The following is a 20,739-nucleotide window of genomic DNA, read 5'->3' as shown; positions in this document are numbered from 1 at the left end:
CTTGTTTCTTGCCCACAGTTTGTCGGTGGCCATTCATGCGGACAGATGGCTTGTTGGTTGTCATGACTACATAGAATGCAGCACAGTGGTTGCAGCCTAGCTTGTAGATCACATGACTGATTTCACAGGTAGCCCTGCCTCTGATGTAGTAGGTGATGTTTGAGACTGGATTGTAGTAGGTGGTGGTGGGAGGATTATGGGATAGGTATGAAACATGAGGTAAGGGGTTGGGAGCAGCAGTTGTGTAGGGATGGACGAGCATATTGTGTAGGTTCGGTGGACAGCGGAATATCACTGTGGGTGGGGTGGGAAGGATAGTGGACAGGACATTTCTCGTTTCAGGGCATGACGGGAGGTAGTTGAAACCCTGGAGGAGAATGTAATTCGGTTGCTCATCCTGGGTGGTACAGAGTTACAAGGGGAATGTCCCTCTGTGGCTGGACTGTGGGACTTTGGGAGGTTGTTGTAGACTGGAAGGACAAGGCACAAGAGATTTGTTTCTGTACAAGGTTGAGAGGATAATTACAGTCTGTGAATGCCTGAGTGAGACCCTTGGCATATTTCGATAGGGACTGCTTATCACTGCAGATGCGAGAATGACGGGTGGCTAGGCTGTATGGAAGGGACTTCTCGGTATGGAACAGGTGGCAGCTGTCGAAGTGGAGGTATTGCTTGTGGTTAGTAGGTTTGATATGGATGGAAGTACTGATGTAGCCATCTTTGAGGGGAGGTCAACATCTAGGAAGGAGTAGGACCAGGTGAAGCAGATGGGGGAGTAGTAGTTTAGGTTCTGGAGGAATGTGGATAGGGTGTCTTCACACTTGATCCAGATCGCAAAGATGTCATCAATGGATCTGAACCAGGTGTGGGGTTTAGGATTGTGTGTGTTTAGGAAGAATACCTCTAGATGGCCCATGAGTAGGTGGTCATAGGATGGTGCCATGTGGGTGCCCATAGCCATACCCCAGATTTGTTGTAAGTAGTGCCTTCAAAGGAGAAGTAATTGTGAGTGAGAATATAGTTAGTCATGGCAACTATAAAGGAGGTTGTTGGTTTGGAATGCCTACACGTTGGGCATTGGGACAGGTGGTGTTCAATATCGGTAAGGCCATGGGAGGTGGCATCAATAGTGATGAACAGGGCACCATGTGGTAAAGGGACAGGAACTGTGGAGAGTCGCTGGAGGAAATGGTTGGCATCTTTTATATAGGAGGGTAGGTTTCGGATAACAGATTGGAGGTGTTGGTCAATGAGAGCCTACCCTACCCTCCGTCTAACCTCCTAAGCTGCACGTAGCTGCCCTACCCTCTCTCCGCCTCGTCCCTGTGCACTCTCCAGCATCACTTCACTGTCCACAATCCCTACCCTACTAACCCTCCCCCTCCTCACCCCAGCCTCCTCCTTCCCCCAGCCAGTAACCACTACTGTCACTGGTGCTGCAGCTTGCAGTGTGGTTTCAGTTGCCCGAGACTGCTGTCATATGTGTAGGTTGTGTTTGCATGAGTGTGTGTGACTGTTGTCTACATTTGGCTAAGGCCTTACTGGCCGGAAACTTTATTTGTGACAGTCTTCTTGTTGCGCCTATCTGCGACCCATCATCTCCGCTATACGGTGAGTAGAACTTTCCTTTTCATAATGTTGTTGTAAATAGTGTTATACGGTCAAGAATCCCCAATACTGTGTTTGTTGGAACAGAAACACTTCACTTTGGTGTGTATGATGCTGTTTTTACTTTCAATGATGGCAATATTGTAAGGTGCAAAGTAATTCGAAATATGGGAATGAAGGTAGATTTCAACGTGATATGAACTAGACAAGGAATGTCTTTCGGTTGTTGACAGGGCTGTAAATATCCTAGAAATACATGCCATAGTAAACAGGAGGAGGACAGAAAGGAAGCTGGAGGAGGAGTTTGCAGAAGATGAAGATGATCCATCCTATGGATCTGGAATGCACTAAAAAGATAATCTAAGCTCAATCACTTGATTCCCACAAGCCTAACTTAACACAGACTTTTTCCAAACACCTGCATACTGTTCAGTTCATAAACAATAACAGCGCAAAAGTAGTGAATTTTCATTACAATAGAAAAAAATTAATCTGTAACAACTGAATTCGAGTTTTTTAAAATAATCTCCATGTTAAGTTGTAGACAATACTCCAATAAATAACCAGTAAAGATTTCAACTTCCCAGCTCAAATACTTTCTGAGAAAGCATGTAATTTATAAGCACTATTTTAACATTGGAAAGATAAGGCTTTTCGTGGCCCCTTAGCAGATTTTCACTTATATCATATTTACTTCTTCAAGCATTTCGTTCTTATAGATACTATTCATTAAATGCCAGTTATTTTAATTTGTTTGTTGTATGTCCATATGGGAGAGATAATTATCATCCACCATATTGTTCTCCTGTCGAAGCTATTCTCGAACAGAGAACCACCAGTTGGTTGTTCAGAAAAACAAAAGAAAATGTGAATATTTGGATCCGGCCAGGAAGCATGCCCAGATGAATTATTTGGTTAGGCTGCCTGCTCTGTACAAGCAGAGCCAAGTTTGAATTCCAGTTCATTACAATTGCGGACAAAACAGTGGGTACAAATTTCACTTATGAAGAATGACAAACAGTGCTGAAATCGAAGTGAGTGCTTGTGAATGTGTTCAAAGTGTAATTATGATGGGTAATGACTCCATACAGTGTGTATACGTGGACAAGAAAAAGACTCCCAGTTTTTTCCCAGTTAAATATACACTTTTTCCCGGGTGAAAATACACCATACCCCTGGTGAAGGCATATTTTTTCCATGTTAAATGACAATATACTTTCCCTCGGAGCAATAAAACTTGTCAATTCTGTGAATGGTTAAGGTTTTATACACGAGCATAGAACTTCCTAGCACTTTAGGAAATGAAACCCAGCAAAAACCAATGCGTTTTAGAAAGATCTTTGATATGCGGCAACATTTACAGCACATATTTTCATTTTACAAAAGTATAAACACAAATTCCGCTGAAGCACTGAAACCGAGATTGTGACACACTTTTATCAGCCAATAATAGCTCATACCAAGTGGTTTTGGCCAGTGACAGAGATATTCAGAGTACAGGACACGTAATGTAGTTAGCCAATAGCAACATCAATGTTACATTGAGCGAATGCACAAATAGGAAAGGTTAATGGTTTAAATTAATACACATACAGTGCACCTACAAGAGAAGCTCAGCTTTCACATATATTATTGGTCGTCAAAAATTTCTTCTTTTTTTGAAGTGTGTTGTTAGGTAGGATCCTAAGGGCACAATTTAATTTGCAGCAGCTGAATACTTCTGACAGCATGATTATAAATTCCACTGCTGCGCAACAAACATTTCATGAGTTACCTTGCTGAACACGTTTTGTTGAGCACTTAGACTTTTCCATAGAAAAGCCAATTATGTGTGAAACTGCTCAAGAACTCAGCTCGCATTTTCTTTTGACAAATATACTTTTTGCCATTGTTATCGTATAATTTTGAAAGAACTAAAATACATACAAAAAACTAACGTTGAAACTTGGGTCTTTTTTTAGCATGTGTTAAGTTTACATCAAACATAAATGTGAGAGTAAAATTTTAAATAATATCATAAATGGCTGGGCTTCTGGACCCAACATTTTTGTACGTGGCTGGTACTCAGTGTTAAGTTTTGAATGACAGTCTAACACTCCGTGATTGAAGAAATTCATCAGACATTCTCACATGTAACGTAATTCGTCTTGCATAAAAGGAAATTTATGTTGAAAGTAATGCTTCTCAAACCACCATCTGCAATATTTCCCGCAAAATGTAAGTAGCTGTGGCATCATGCTCATCAAAATGGGGCCCATGAGAAAGATGCTTTGAAAGCAGTCTATTGTTACGAAGTATTGCCCAGTCCTTGATGCATTTTGCTGTCGGCAGTCGCTTGTTTGTCAACATGTTTTGTTGTTGTAAATAGCATATTTTCTTTGCAACTAAAGTTTTATTTTGGTGTGATTCTCTCATTTATGTTAAACTGCTGTAGTATTATTCAGCAATAGTGGGGTAAAGTCATAACATGATAAGCAGTTCTGGAAGACACTAGTTACATGATGTTATCAGAACTGAATTTCTGCAGGAAACATGCAACATAAATGAACAGTATTCAATTGTACAACAGGATCCTTATATGAAGCATAGGCCTGTCAAGCTTTGACTGGCACCTATGAGACATCTTAATAGTCATAACTGATTACAGAAAACGAACTACATTCACAGCTCAACAAGAAGGTATCAAGTACATTACACATCAGTGTATAAATACTTTAAAATAAATATTATTTATGTCGCAACTCATGCAAATTTTTGCTAAGTGAAGAAGCACCATAGTGACAGCCATCTCACAGTTGGCTTGACTGATAAGTTACATCAGATCTTTCAAGATCTTAACGATGTGAGTATATTAGCACTACTTACAACTACAGAACATTTTACAGAGGTAACCTGCAATGGCTGTTTACACATGTCAATACATAATTTGAATTATTTCACATTCTTGAAAGGTCTCCTCCATGTTAGGAATACAGAAAAAAATGTGTGGATGAATGCTGGATGTAATGAATTAACACAAAAACCAAACATTTTCTACTTTCATTTCAAATCAAGAATGTTACTGACACTACACAAAGTTGCACACATATTTACAAACTCATACAACTTACCTGTTCTAAGGACGACTTTGATTCTTGAGCACCACAACTGCAACAAAGAAAATTATTTCTATATGCGCTATAAAAATAATTTATCAGAATCTATATCTATACCCTGGAAACCTTTGCAAAATGCACAGCAAAAGATACTAAGTGGTATAACACATACTGGTGTTTCTTCCCATTTGATTTGCTTATGTAGCACAGAAAGATGGGCTTCTAAAATGCCTCTGTTTTTTTCAAATCCTGTTTTCAAATCCCTACAGGAGCAATATGTAGGGAGCTGTAGTGCGTTCCTGGATTGGTTATATACTTGGAACTTTGCATGCAGGCATTCAGTGCCGAAGAAGTCTCTTTAACAAGTTGAATGAGACCTCAAAGCATACACGATTAGTACACCAGGTGATCATTTCCATCCCTTGCTACTGTTTCCCTATGGGATGTCATTATTTACTGTGTATTCTGACTGCTAATGATTGGCAAACCTCATATCTTTCTGTGCTTTCTTCCCTCTGGCATGTGACACAGCAGGCTTCTCAACAAGTCAAGTGTGCCTCAACAGTTCAGTTTCTGTTTCAGAGTGATACGGCACCTCAAACGTGTTAGTCACTGGGTGGGTGTAATGCCTTGAGTTCTTGTTCTTTGCCTTCCCTGGACACGAACCTTACACCTACCACTGACAAGAAATCATGGTCAAGTCAACGGGTGATAACATAACCTGTATTTTCTGTAGAGTAGACAGTATGCACTGGTGAAGATGGTACTTGAGGTAACTTTGGTGTCTGGTAACCCTCCTAACACACCCATTCACAACAGTTTTCAATGATCTGACAGAAGTCAGAGTGATTACCAGCTGCTTACAAACAGCTACTAGTTCATCATGTATCCAAGAACAGACTTCACAGTCATGCTGGATTGAGGGTGGTGCATTGTTTTACAGAACTAAGCTTGCTCATTCTCTTTTTAATTTCTGGATCCATTGTACTACAAGTATTAAAAGTTCCCTTTAAGAACTGAAGCAGTTAACACAAAAAAAAATTGTTGTTGTAAGCAGAGAAAACCTGGGATAAATTTATTTGTTCTATGGAACTACTTGGCATTTTGAGTCTCAAACTTCAGGTTTTTTCACTAAGCAAACACATAACAAACTCAAAATTACCAAAAATTTTAATTAATTTAGAGATATCAGCTTCAATTCAGATTTTTAGTTGGTGTTCCTAGTGCACAGCTGCCCGGAAGTGGATAGTTTCCACCTACATGTAATATTGCAGCTCTTACATTGACTAACCCAACCACTTTTTGTGTGTTACCAAATACAATAACTTCATACACCTGAAGATGGGATTCTAAAATCCTGAAACCAGATATGGTTTGAATAAATAATTAGCATAACTGAAGCAAACTCTTCAAATTAATTATCATCCCTCTCGCTTGTTCATGTCCTACAAACCAAATCTTGAGTACCAAAAATGTAAGTTATATATGCCGCTGTTGGAAGGGAAAACAAAATCAAATACAATATGACAGTTACAGCAAGTACAGGAAACACTATTACATCATAGCAATTGATTTTGTAAGAACTATATTTTCGTCATAATCACACACTTTCAACTATTTCCTTAGATTTTTTTAAAAAAAATAGAAAGAGAGAGAGAGAGAGAGAGAGAGAAGATGGAAACATTACACTTACGAGAAATGACTTTCCAGTTGAACTGTAGCATGCATAACTGTTAACTTGCAATTGTCAATTTACTATGAAATGTATTACATACTACACACATAAATGTCACGCCATTCTCAATAATATACATTTATTCATGCAGGTACACACTGAAATTAGGAGGAACAACTGCCTCCCCACTCCACCAAGAGTGTCTTTCAGCTGTCCACCTAACCTTCGTGACCTCTTGGTTCATCCCTATGAAATCCCCAAACCACCTTCCCTACCTTCTGGCTCCTACCCTTGTAACTGCCCCTGGTGTAAAACCTGTCCCATGCACCCTCCCACCGCGACCTACTTCAGTCCTGTAACCCGGAAGGTGTACACGATCAAAGGCAGAGCCACGTGTGAAAGCACCCATGTGATTTACTAACTGACATGCCTACACTTTGAAGCCTTCTATGTGGGAATGACCAGCAACAAACTGTCCATTCGCATGAACGGACACAGGCAGACAGTGTTTGTTAGTAATGAGGATCTCCCTGTGGCTAAACATGCCTTGGTGCATGGCCAGCACATCTTGGCACAATGTTACACCGTCCAGGTTATCTGGATACTTCCCACTGACACCAACCTATCAGAACTTCGGAGATGGGAACTTGCCCTTCAATATATTCTCTCTTCCCGTTACCCACCAGCCCTCAACCTCCGCTAATTTCAAGCTGACGCTGCTCGTATCTCACCTGTCATTCAACAACATCTTTGATTCTGTACTACCACCTCGACCGACATCTCTGCCCAATCTCTTTGCATTTACATATGTCTGCCTGTGTCTGTGTATGTGCGGATAGATGTGTGTGTGTGTGTGTGTGTGTGTGTGTGTGTGTGTGTGTGTGTGCGCGCGCGCGCGCGCATGTCCTTATGTCCTTTTTACCCCCTAAGGTAAGTCTTTAGCTTTAAATGTGTGTGTGTGTGTGTGTGTGTGTGTGTGTGTGTGTGTGTGTGTGTGTGTGTGTGTTTTATTGTCTCTATCAACATACCAACGCTTCCTCATTTGGTAAGTTACAGCATCTTTGTTTTTATATATATTTTTCCCACGCGGAATGTTTCCCCCTATTATAGTCATATCATTGACTATCTATATGCCTACATATAAGTCCTAAGCTCTCTGAATTTACCTTCAGGGTCCTTACATGAAATGTCCATTGGCGGCAGAAGAATTGTTCTGCACTCAGCCTCAAATGCCAGTTCTCTAAATTTTCTCAGTAGTGCTCTACAGAAAGAAGGATGCTTTCCCTCCAATGTTTTCCATTTAAATTCCCAGAGCATTTCTGTAATAATTGTGTGTTGTTAGAATTTAGTGGTAACAAATCTAGCAGCCCGCTTCTGAATTGCTTTGATGTCTTCCTTTAATCTGACCCAGTGCGGATCCCAAGTACTCTAACATACTCAACAGTGGGTTGCACTAGTGTCCTACATGTGATCTTCTTTACAGGTGAATCACACTTTCCTAAAATCCCCCCTCCCCCCAATAAACAAAAGTCAACCATTTGCGTTTCTACTCATCTGCATTAACTTGCATATTTCTACATTTAGAGCTAGCTGCCAGTCATCACACCAACTAGAAATTCTGTACCAACTAGACATCATCATACACAAAGGAAATGATAGAGTCAGTTTATACACATAAAAATAAATATGTAAAAGGCACAGATTTTGAACTTCGCTGGTTTTGTGATGCCTTCTACATTAGTGTGCCATCCTTTGCCTTTAAAGAATTTGACATAAAAATGGCTGCAGAGAAGAGGACACTCAAATTACAGTGCACTATGACATTTACTAGATGGATCAGGGAAAATGTTTCTTTTCTCATACCACAAAGAGTTCCATAATTAAAATGTTCTTCCCAAAGCTAGTTAAGTGAAAGGTGTTACCCAAATCTGTAACATTCATCAATTTAACTAAACTAACCTTTCTGGAGTTTTGCCTATGAGCATTTCATTTCCACTGTACTGCAGGCAAGTCTGGAAAAGCACAGTGTAAAACAAAAATGTTAAAAATGATTAATTTAAGAAGCATATTTATCAATGACAAATAATTACTGACTCAGAGAGGACTACATGTACAATGAAGCTTAAAGGTAGTCCATATAATACCATGATACATGCCAATCATGATGCCTATCAAATATAAAAGCTAAAGAAGGATCAAATGGTTAACACCAGTATTAAATATTAGTATATTTTCTGGGTTTTTGCCAGAGGCAAAGACATTGATAAGATTAGTATTGGAGCATGTTATCCCGCTAAAATCATGGATCTTAATGGATTATGACTGGATCAACCATTTGGAGCTACATATAGGACTGTTGCAAGCTCAACTGAAAAATTTAGTTTTGCAGTAAATCAAAGTGACGAACAACTCAATTTATTACACTCCTTTCATTCCTTTACCAGTGTTATTCATGTGTGATGAAAACTAACAATTACACTCTCTGTATTATGGGAAAGTATCAAAATGAAACACAACTAAATTTTTACGTAAATGTTATTTACACAGCATATCACGAAACTCAGAAGAAAAAATCTAAATTTAATCACCTTTAGTACATAATGTGACTTCAAAGCTAAAATAAAATGTGAGGCACTTCCTGATGTATACATGAATCTAGCTCTAAAACTTCCATACAAAGACTACTTTTGAAATTTGTATACCATTATATCAGCTAGTGAAGAACAGCACTGACAAACATCTCACTGTTGACTTCACTGAAAAGTTATGCTTTACATGAAATAACTGGATGTAACCCAAATCAGCATTAAAACTATTTTTACGTCACCTTCTGCATTCATTTCAAGCCATGAACCTAACACTACCACAGTTACTGGCTGTGCCATAAATCTGCAATAAATTTTCAGATTTACGCACTATACCTTACCTGTTCTGTGGATGGTTGTAGTTCTTGAGCACCACATCTAGAACAAAGAGAATCGATATATGTATAATGAAACTAAATAAGTAACTAAATTAACAATGCACAAAATAAACGTCATTTTTCGATGAAGTTTACACACGTTAATTTGGTGCACTGAACCATATTCGCAAGTTACAGTGAACATTAAAGCCTTACTGTTAGGACTACAATAGAGATATCTTTGCGTAAGTAGTTCCTGCCAGAAGGAAATAATTAATGATAAATGTTAGTAATGCAAAGCTTGCAATAGTGGTGCACTTACATGGAATTTATATATTTGAGATATAGAAGTGGAATGTACAAAACAATACTTGAAATAAGAATGGCTGGAGAACGGATGAAGAAACACACATAAAAAAGTAACAGTTAATCCAAAGCCTACAGCTTTTTTAAGCAGTTGATTGGGCTAAAGAATGATACTAACAGGGAACATAAGGAAGAAAGACAGTAATGTAAAGGTGTTGAGGGAAATTAAATCTAACTGCTGACCTTAACATCAAGAGGGATAGAAAGTAAAGGAAAGGAGTATGATATATGAATCTTCACTGTTTTGTTACACCTCTGCCACTGCAGAGTAATAATAATGGTGAGATAACATTTGATTTATTAAAAAAAAAAAGATACACGCCATTGATAATGCAGTTAGTGGTAAAGATTCATCACTGGATGTAAATGGTAAGAAGATGATAAAGACTGCCTTATAAAAGATTTTTCTTTTAACCGTTACCTACATATAAGGAAATCTGCAGTCATGGAATGAGTCCCACACAAGCACAACATTGAAATTTCAACCACTTCAAGTAAACAGCTGAATTCTATTATTTGAAGCTTGTGATCTATTAATTCTCCAGCTCTGTAAGAGTGAAGAAGAGTCCCAAACACTGGATTCAAGGAAGAGGCTCAATATATTCAGACATGTTGCTATGTTTGGCTGGGTCAAGCAAGAGATATCACTTATATATCACAGATATATCACTTAATTACCTTAAATAAGAAAAAAAAATCTTCAAAAGAAGAAGTAATTTCCATTTTGAAAACCTGTTAATAAAGATATATTTGTTGCGAACAAAACAATACACAAGAAAAAAGGGAGCTAAATGATGAGGTCGTATTTCCAGATATTGTCCAAAAGGGATGAAAGCAGCATTGATAAAAGTCAACAGAATTTGAATAGCACCAGTGATGATGCAGCCGGAATTTTTCTTGATGTTGTGAACACAGTGTCAAGATCACAGATTTCTTCTACTATTTACATGCTCCATGGATAACCTTGGTCTGGCACTCATCTGTCGCCTGATGGCAGCTAGTGGATGGTAACCACATACGAAAATGCTCTGAAAGAAAAACCAAGGTGGTAAATGGCCTAAAGTGCTCCTAAAAATAGGTACAAGGTGGTGTTCACGGGAGGCAATAAGACAGAACCAGACATATGTGCATCTCCTTTTCAAGTAGGAGATTGATGTGTGGACAGATACATAATGGAAAGCACAGGCCCCTACTTATACTGTATATGGTTTCAGTCTTAGATTCATGATGAAAATTCTTAGGGAAATAGGATCATAGGAGGAGAGGGGAGGGTGGGAAGAAATCTGACATGGACATAGTATGCACCCAGAGAGAAACTGTCTGCCAGATGAAAGATAAAATCTGAGGGGTATAGTGAGAAGGAGGGTAAAAGGAGATCTTGACAAAAGATTTTTCAGGAAATCCCTGGAAGTTCTGCTCATATGTAACAAACATTGGATCAAAACCCTCCATTGTCTCTCACTGCCTAGTCAATTGTTGAAACTGAAGACAATAGATAGGAAGCAGGAATGTGAAAATACACATGTAAAAATTAATTAAGCCATAAGGTTCCTATCATCACATAACTTTCTGACAGCCTTCCCAAGCTTGTACTTATAAAAATATCTTAGAAAGTAAACAGCCCCATGTAGCATGAAAAGAGCACAGTTCATGAGGAACATAAATGAAATAAAGCACAGAACTGTCCAACAATACCACTAACCTTCATTTATGAAGAAGAATCAATGCAGATTCTGGAAACAACACACATACAATCACGGATATTATTCAATCACAAATGATTTTGATGTAGGTGAACAGGTAGATTTCTTCTTCACAGATTTCCATCAAGCAATCAATACTATACCACACTACTCTGTGATAACCAAGATATTATCATATGGAATATTTTTAAATGACATAATTCTGCCATCATTTGACTATGTTTTTCTTATTATTTCCACTCTTGTGACTTCGACTTTTGAGCCACTATCAAGTGCAGTTGTGAGGCATTTGTCTGTGACACATTGTCCTCTCACACTTTCATTTCTATTCTAAAAATGAGTTGCATACATCTTGCCTATCACCCACACTCTCTCTTTCAGTTCAGACATTATTTGCTTTTCTTGATTAAATTGTTTTTGCACTTAACTAAATGAGAGATTAGGGACTTTTATTTCAACTCTATTCTGATCCTGGAGAAACATGTTGTTACTCAAGTTTACAAGAGCTTCTGTAACTTGTTGTTTTCAGCTCATGAGAACCTCCAACTTGAGGAATAATCTTCCCTGCACACAGGACAGGCACACTAACTGCAACTCAGAACCGAGTTCACCACAGAGGCAGGAGTAAACACAATTCAGCTCTGCCAGCCTAACCCAGGGTTCGGGCAGGACAAAAGTATTCTGCAGGACAGGTGGACTCAGCATTGAGTTCAGAAAATTTAGGACAGAAGGCTTAGGAATATGGAGAGATGGAAGCCTCTTGAGTTCCTAACTGGCCCCAGTGGGTTTGAGTGAAACTACAGTTTTGTACTGTTGCTGGGCAGCACTTCAATTTCTGATGTATTGCCACAGCTGCACATGAGAAAATTTCAGTTGCAAAAGGATGTTTCTGATTGGCATTTGGGCTCAATTCCAATCCCCTGATTGCAGAAACAGTAAGGCCTTTTCATTGATTGATCAAAGTAAGTACACTGAGAGGAGACACTGAGGTTTGAGTGGACTCCACAGAGGATTCACTCTGGGCCTTACTTTCAGGACCACCACGACATTGATAAGCAGAACTGGACTTTGGACTTATGTCAAGTAGCTGGGGTTTGATTTAACAGTTCACAGGATTTAGACAAATCTCTTGTGATCACATCTAAGAAGATGACTTTGCCCATGGCCACAATCATGACAGCATTAGCACTTGCAGCATCACATCATATGGTGACATCATACAGATTCACTGCAAACATGATAAGCTTGCAACGCAAAGTAATCTACCGACAACAGGAATTTTGCCTATTTCAGGAGAAACAGTTTCATTTCTATGTTTTAACAGGCAGTTATCCACATAAAAACTAGATATATAGACATATTGTCATGAAATATGACAGCAAAGTGTCTGAACAAGAACTGAGAGTGTGATTCAGTGCCCGCATCTCGTGGTCGTGCGGTAGCGTTCTCGCTTCCCACGCCCGGGTTCCCGGGTTCGATTCCCGGCGGGGTCAGGGATTTTCTCTGCCTCGTGATGGCTGGGTGTTGTGTGCTGTCCTTAGGTTAGTTAGGTTTAAGTAGTTCTAAGTTCTAGGGGACTTATGACCACAGCAGTTGAGTCCCATAGTGCTCAGAGCCATTTGAACCATTTTTGTGATTCAGCTGTGAAAATTCAGATGAGACATATGGTTTTTATAATTAGATACGAATTGTAATATTTTGATTATGTTTCACACAGACATGTTTCATGTGTACTAATAAGTTCCCCAGCTGCATGTGATAATGGCTTAAAAGCTGAAATCACGATAGTGGAAATAATAAAAATATGTATACAGCTATTTGGCAGTAGCATCATCACATAAAAGAACATCAGTATGGAATATTATATCTGATAAGTGATTGTTGTTGTTGTGGTCTTCAGTCCTGAGACTGGTTTGATGCAGCTCTCCATGCTACTCTATCCTGTGCAAGCTTTTTCATCTCCCAGTACCTACTGCAACCTACATCGTTCTGAATCTGCTTAGTGTATTCATCTCTTGGTCTCCCTCTACGATTTTTACCCTCCACGGTGCCCTCCAATGCTAAATTTGTGATCCCTCGATGCTTCAAAACATGTCCTACCAACCGATCCCTTCTTCTAGTCAAGTTGTGCCACAAACTTCTCTTCTCCCCAATCCTATTCAATACCTCCTCATTAGTTACGTGATCTACCCACCTTATCTTCAGCATTCTTCTGTAGCACCACATTTCGAAAGCTTCTATTCTCTTCTTGTCCAAACTAGTTATCGTCCATGTTTCACTTCCATACATGGCTACACTCCATACAAATACTTTCAGAAACGACTTCCTGACACTTAAATCTATACTCGATGTTAACAAATTTCTCTTCTTGAGAAACGCATTCCTTGCCATTGCCAGTCTACATTACCCGACTTAATTAGACTACATTCCATTATACTAGTTTTGCTTTTATTGATGCTCATCTTATATCCTCCTTTCAAGACACTGTCCATTCCGTTCAACTACTCTTCCAAGTCCTTTGCTGTCTCTGACAGAATTACAATGTCATCGGCGAACGTCAAAGTTTTTAATTCTTCTCCATGAATTTTAATACCTACTCCGAATTTTTCTTTTGTTTCCTTTACTGCTTGCTCAATATACAGATCGAATAACATCGGGGAAAGGCTACAACACTGTCTCACTCGTTTCCCAACCACTGCTTCCCTTTCATGCCCCTCGACTCTTATAACTGCCATCTGGTTTCTGTACAAATTGTAAATAGCCTTTCGCTCCCTGTATTTTACCCCTGCCACCTCCAGAATTTGAAAGAGAGTATTCCAGTTAACATTGTCAAAAGCTTTCTCTAAGTCTACAAATGCTAGAAACGTAGGTTTGCCTTTTCTTAATCTCTCTTCTAAGATAAGTCGTAAGGTCTGTATTGCCTCACGTGTTCCAACATTTCTACGGAATCCAAACTGATCTTCCCCGAGGTCGGCTTCTACCAGTTTTTCCATTCGTCTGTAAAGAATTCGCGTTAGAATTTTGCAGCTGTGACTTATTAAACTGATAGTTCGGTAATTTTCACATCTGTCAACACCTGCTTTGTTTGGGATTGGAATTATTATATTCTTCTTGAAGTCTGAGGGTATTTCGCCTGTCTCATACATCGTGCTCACCAGATGGTAGAGTTTTGTCATGACTGGCTCTCCCGAGGCCATCAGTAGTTCTAATGGAATGTTGTCTACTCCCGGGGCCTTGTTTCGACTCAGGTCTTTCAGTGCTCTGTCAAACTCTTCAAGCAGTATCTTATCTCCCATTTCGTCTTCATCTACATCCTCTTCCATTTCCATAATATTGTCCTCAAGTACATCGCCCTTGTATAGACCCTCTATATACTCCTTCCACCTTTCTGCCTTCCCTTCTTTGCTTAGAACTGGGTTGCCATCTGAGCTCTTGATATTCATACAAGTGGTTCTCTTCTCTCCAAAGGTCTCTTTAATTTTCCTGTAGGCAGTATCTATCTTACCCCTAGTGAGACAAGCATCTACATCCTTACATTTGTCCTCTAGCCATCCCTGCTTAGCCATTTTGCACTTCCTGTCGATATCATTTTTGAGACGTTTGTATTCCTTTTTGGCTGCTTCATTTACTGCATTTTTATATTTTCTCGGTTCATCAATTAAATTCAATATTTCTTCTGTTACCCAAGGATTTCTATTAGCCCTCATCTTTTTACCTACTTGATCGTCTGCTGCCTTCACTACTTGATCCCTCAGAGCTACCCATTCTTCTTCTACTGTATTTCTTTCCCCCATTCCTGTCAATTGTTCCCTTATGCTCTCCCTGAAACTCTCTACCTCTGGTTCTTTCAGTTTATCCAGGTCCCATCTTCTTAAATTCCCACCTTTTTGCAGTTTCTTCAGTTTCAATCTGCAGTTCATAACCAATAGATTGTGGTCAGAATCCACATCTGCCCCAGGAAATGTCTTACAATTTAAAACCTGGTTCCTAAATCTCTGTCTTACCATTATATAATGTATCTGATACTATTTAGTATCTCCAGGATTCTCCCAAGTATACAACCTTCTTTTATGATTCTTGAACCAAGTGTTAGCTATGATTAAGTTATGCTCTGTGCAAAATTCTACAAGGCGGCTTCCTCTCTCATTCCTTCCCCCCAATCCATATTCACCTACTATGTTTCCTTCTCTCCCTTTTCCTACTGACGAATTCCAGTCACCCATGACTATTAAATTTTCGTCTCCCTTCACTACCTGAATAATTTCTTTTATCTCGTCATACATTTCATCTATTTCTTCATCATCTGCAGAGCTAGTTGGCATATAAACTTGTACTACTGTAGTAGGCATGTGCTTTGTGTCTATCTTGGCCACAATAATGCGTTCACTATGCTGTTTGTAGTAGCTAACCCGCACTCCTTATTTTTTATTCATTATTAAACCTACTCTTGCATTACCCCTATTTGATTTTGTATTTATAACCCTGTAATCACCTGACCAAAAGTCTTGTTCCTCCTGCCACCGAACTTCACTAATTCCCATTATATCAACTTTAACCTATCCATTTCCCTTTTTAAATTTTCTAACCTACCTGCCCGATTAAGGGATCTGACATTCCACGCTCCGATCCATAGAATGCCAGTTTTCTTTCTCCTGATAATGACGTTCTCTTGAGTAGTCCCCGCACGGTCCGAATGGGGGACTATTTTACCTCCGTAATATTTTACCCAAGAGGACGCCATCATCATTTAATCATACAGTAAAGCTGCATGTCCTCGGGAAAAATTACGGCTGTAGTTTCCCCTAGCTTTCAGCCGTTCGTAGTACCAGCACAGCAAGGCCGTTTTGGTTAATGTTACAAGGCCAGATCAGTCAATCATCCAGACTGTTGCCCCTGCAACTACTGAAAAGGCTGCTGCCCCTCTTCAGGAACCACATGTTTGTCTGGCCTCTCAACAGATACCCCTCTGTTGTGGTTGCACCTAATGTACGGCCATCTGTATCGCTGAGGCACGCAAGCCTCCCCACCACCGGCAAGGTCCATGGTTCATGGGGGGGGGGGGGGTGATAAGTGATTAACTCACATAATATTTTGCTGACAGAGGTCACTAACAGATACCAGTGAATCTCAACAGAAATGAAGTCATGTGATGTATGTATCGAGGAATTGTAATAGGATCACTGATGTTCTCAGTAAAGGACAAAAATGCATAATATAAGGTCACATCAGCAATGTCAGATTTTTTACTGTAGTGATGTGTACTTAAAAAGGTGGGGGCATGGGTTGATGGGCAGTGGCAAGCAGCAGTGCAGCATCTGATGCTCAAACCAGTAACATCATTCTACCAAAGTTGTTTGTGGCACATTCTTCACGGTGTGCATAGAATTTTTATCATTGATTTAATGTTAGTTTAGGTATGGTGAGGGTGCTTAGCCACTGTAGTGTTTATGTTGGGTGGTATAAAACAAACACAACAAGTAGTACATTAAGAAGTGACAGCAATGTAATTGATTTTAGTGAGAATCATTAGCAAAAACATCAGGCCAGGATGGTGTATACCTCAGCATTGTCCATTACCAGGACAGACAACAGGAGGAGATTGTGGCAGGGGACAGAGACAGAAAGCACACTGGCAAAGTCCTTCTCTCCATAGAGCACATCATGCAACTGCTTTCTTAGTTTTGCATCATTATAATAAAGCTCTTGTCTACGAGGAAGTATCATTGCTTGGTGGCTGGATGGAAATGCAGACCAATTTAGGCAGTACTTCTAGGTAGTGTACTGAATCAAAGCTCTGTTAAAATGTGGAGACACACAAGATAACGCCCATAAGTAACTATTACAACACTAGTGGTAAACACCTGAAGTTGGGGTAATATTTGGGAACAAATTAAATGAAAATGTGAAATCAGTTGTAGGGAAGACAAATGGAAGATCCAGACTCATTGTGGGAAATCTGGAAAAGTGCAGTGCATCTGTGAAGGATGCTGCATAGATGTCAGAGCAATTTATTCTAGACTACTACTCCTGTACGTGGGGTCATGATCAAGAGGAACTGGCAGCAGAAATGGAATGAATACACAGACACTGTGATAGGACTGCATCAAGTTGGTATAACTGACAAAAAATATGGAAAAAGGTAATTCTGTCCTTATGAAATTCTGTTGGGTAAATTTAGAGAGCTGCTATCTGTGATAGGGTGTGCAACTATTTTACTGTTTTCTTATGTGAATGGAATAGTTGTGGTAATAGTTATTATTATTGGCTTTTGGGACATGCCTATACAGCCATCACAATAATTGAATGTTAACACAACAACCAACCACTGAGAGGAGAAAATCTCTGACCCAGCCAGGAATTGAACACAGACTTCCTTTGGTTAGCAATCTGCCATGCTGACTGTGCAACTACTGAGGCGGACACAGAGAATGGTTAATACTGGAACGAAGCATCCTTCACTCTGCATAGTACATTTGTTAGTGGAGTATATATGTAGGTGTAGAGCAGATTATAGGTTAATAAACAATATTCCTGCTATAAATCTAAAAAACTAGCATCACATGGCACAAAAACATTGAAATTACATAACATTTCAGTGCTGACAGTAGGAAGGAAGAATGCAGTTGAATATCCCTTCAATGAAAAAGGTTATTTGAGATGAAGCACAAGCTCGGATTGGAAAAAGAAACCGGACACTCCCTTATGCGATTTAGGGAAACCACATAAAACCTAAATGTGGATGGTCAGACGGGAAAATGAACTGCCATCCTCACATATGTCAATCTCAGTCTTAATGGCTGCAGGACCTCACCTGATAAGAGAATTTACACGGTTGCCTCATAACTAATGACAATTTCAATGAACAGTGATTTCTGTTCATATAACAGACCCTGAAAGGCAGGGAAGATGTTTCACCAACTAAGATCTCTTGCTTGTATGCTTAATTTCCATTGTATTCTATATAATAAAATGTCTTACCACTTTTTATAAGAAGGAAGTTATTAGACTGGATATGTTATGTTTCTCTCTAACATTGTTGTATGATACACCAATTAAACATTTCAGGTAATTATATGTGCCAAACCAGTACATTAACTCTGATGTTTGACATTCATGAGTACCTACTATGTGTGCTAGCTAAGCATTGCTCATTGACAGACAAAGCTCTGACTACCCAAGGTTTTTTTTTCTATTCCTTCCAAACTCTGCAGATGCTCTACAATAGTGATACACAGCCTCCGAGAGTGGCAGGGATGGCACAGTTGGCAGCATACTGTCCAAGAATGATATGGGTCTGGATTTTAATCCCAGCCTGATGCACACAAAAACTGATATGTGTACTCAGTGCAGAACAATAGAGTGCATTCTCATGCATATCAGATTTCATGTTGTATTTTTTGCTTACAAAACACAAATCTATATAAAGAAGTGAAATATATGTTTTCATAATACTGACTGGTGTTCCAGAAAACACTGTTTAATAAATAGACATTCTGTTATACATTGCAACTGCAGCTACTGTAATTTGTATATTATGAACCACATGTGAATTAACACAAAGGCAATTGTAATGTAAGAATTATGTTACACAGAGTAACAATGTCAACCACTAACAGTTGACATCACTAAAATTTGCCTTGTGAACTGTAACAATTATACTGTAAGTTTAATTTTTATCCCAGCAGATATTAAGCAGATGTTCACATTCACAGAGCTCTGATCATCAGTAATCCTGTGTGAAAAATCGATTATAAACACTGTTACAATGATAAGCATGCATTCTTTGATCCATCATCTAAACTTTTATTTTATAATTATGCACTTTTTCACTAGTGACCACAAACAAGTGACCATGTTAAGGGTACATCTGAATGAGGTGGAATTCCAAGCAATGGAAATGGTGCCACAGGGGTCTGGGATGCCACTGTATGTCACTGGAAATAAATTTGTGAGTGATGGAGAAATTAACACACATAATTCTCTGAGTTGGTATAGAAATGATTCTGTTATTGTTACTGGATAAAAGTATCACCAAATAACATACCCATAAAACATACTGACAGTGGTACCTCATAATTTCAAAGCACAGCGTGAAACACATGTTAGAACCAAATACCATCAAATGTATAATGTGTGGAATAAAAGAACTGTGCAAGAATGTTAAATCCAGCAACTAGTGCTGTTGGCATATCAGTGGCCATTACTGAAGTATCACACTGTTAACTTCTCCACATATCGCAGTATTTGTTTGCCCAATGAATAGTTTGAAATTCATTTTTCTGCACTGCTTCTACAGAGTACATATCAGTGCTTCCCCACAAACTAAAACTGCTTATTTCTCCATGAATACAAAGCAATTAAATGCTACAGCATGAATAATACTAGAAAGTTCATGACAGCACCCATAGCCAAAAAAATTCAGTGCAACCTAAGTGCTTGCTTGTGCATAAAATAAGAAGAACAAATAGCTTTTTTACCAAATCTGTGTACTTACTATGAAAATTACCAGCCTCTAAATATCTTCAGCAACACCATTCCCTCAATATTTATTGCAACAAAGGCACTGGACCCTAGAAAAAAATTCAATATCTGTTTTTGCCTTTTCACAATTATAGGAAGGGGAACAAGGAACAATTGCTCAATGCAACAATCCCATTTTCACACTTAACTAAATGAGCACATATTTGTCTCAAGAGGAAGTCAAACTTTGTTGCAAGCTATTAAATCATTTTCTGTCAGCTAACACTCTTTTGAAAAAATCATCCACTGAAACCTCACTCGCAATAAAGGTAAATGGTAATAGTGAAGACTTCAGTCAATTGATAGTCAGCAAACATATTTTATGGCCCACAGCTGTACATATGCTAGCTATGAGTCACTTTTCTTGGGAAACATTTGGTCGTATGCGACAAAAGTACTTGTTCATCCACCACACCACATCTTCAGGATGGAATGTAACAATATTATGAGAAGGATAGTTGCTACTCACCATATAGCGGAGATGCTGAGTCGCAGATAGGCGCAACAAAAAGACTGCTACAAAATGAGCTTTCGGCCAACAAGGCCTTTGTTGAAAACAGACAAAACCACACACACACACACACACACACACACACACACACACACACACACACACGACACCAGTCTCTGGCAGCTGAAGGCAGACATTTCATCTACACAGACATTCTGCACGAGACCTTACAATGCATGCCAGTGTGTACCTTCTACTACAGCTAGTAATTCTCTTTCTGTACCACTCACAAATGGAATGAGGGGAAAAATGACTGACTGTATGCTTCTGAGTGAACCCTGATTTCTCTTTTCTTGCCATGTCAGTCCTTATGTTGTTGGAAGCAGGATTGTTCCGCAGTCTCTCACAAATGCCAGTTC

The 20,739-nt window shown here is 39.1% G+C and overlaps 1 protein-coding gene across 1 annotated transcript in view; it reads right to left on the bottom strand.

Moving 5' to 3' along the window:
* The window catches only part of LOC124777198, a 303,378-nt gene that overhangs the window by 28,410 nt on the left and 254,229 nt on the right, over positions 1-20,739 (bottom strand). Inside the window, exons 19-21 of the mRNA XM_047252513.1 lie at positions 9,305-9,341; positions 8,338-8,390; positions 4,719-4,755 (exon numbers count right to left, since the gene is read on the bottom strand). Of these exons, the coding sequence (XP_047108469.1) occupies positions 4,719-4,755; positions 8,338-8,390; positions 9,305-9,341 (127 nt within the window). The remainder of the gene's footprint in view (positions 1-4,718; positions 4,756-8,337; positions 8,391-9,304; positions 9,342-20,739) is intronic.

Source organism: Schistocerca piceifrons, chromosome 2 (assembly GCF_021461385.2).
Source record: "Schistocerca piceifrons isolate TAMUIC-IGC-003096 chromosome 2, iqSchPice1.1, whole genome shotgun sequence".
NCBI lineage: Eukaryota > Metazoa > Arthropoda > Insecta > Orthoptera > Acrididae > Schistocerca > Schistocerca piceifrons.
The sequence above is the reverse complement of the archived record's forward strand: the minus strand, read 5'-3'. Positions and strand labels throughout refer to the sequence as shown.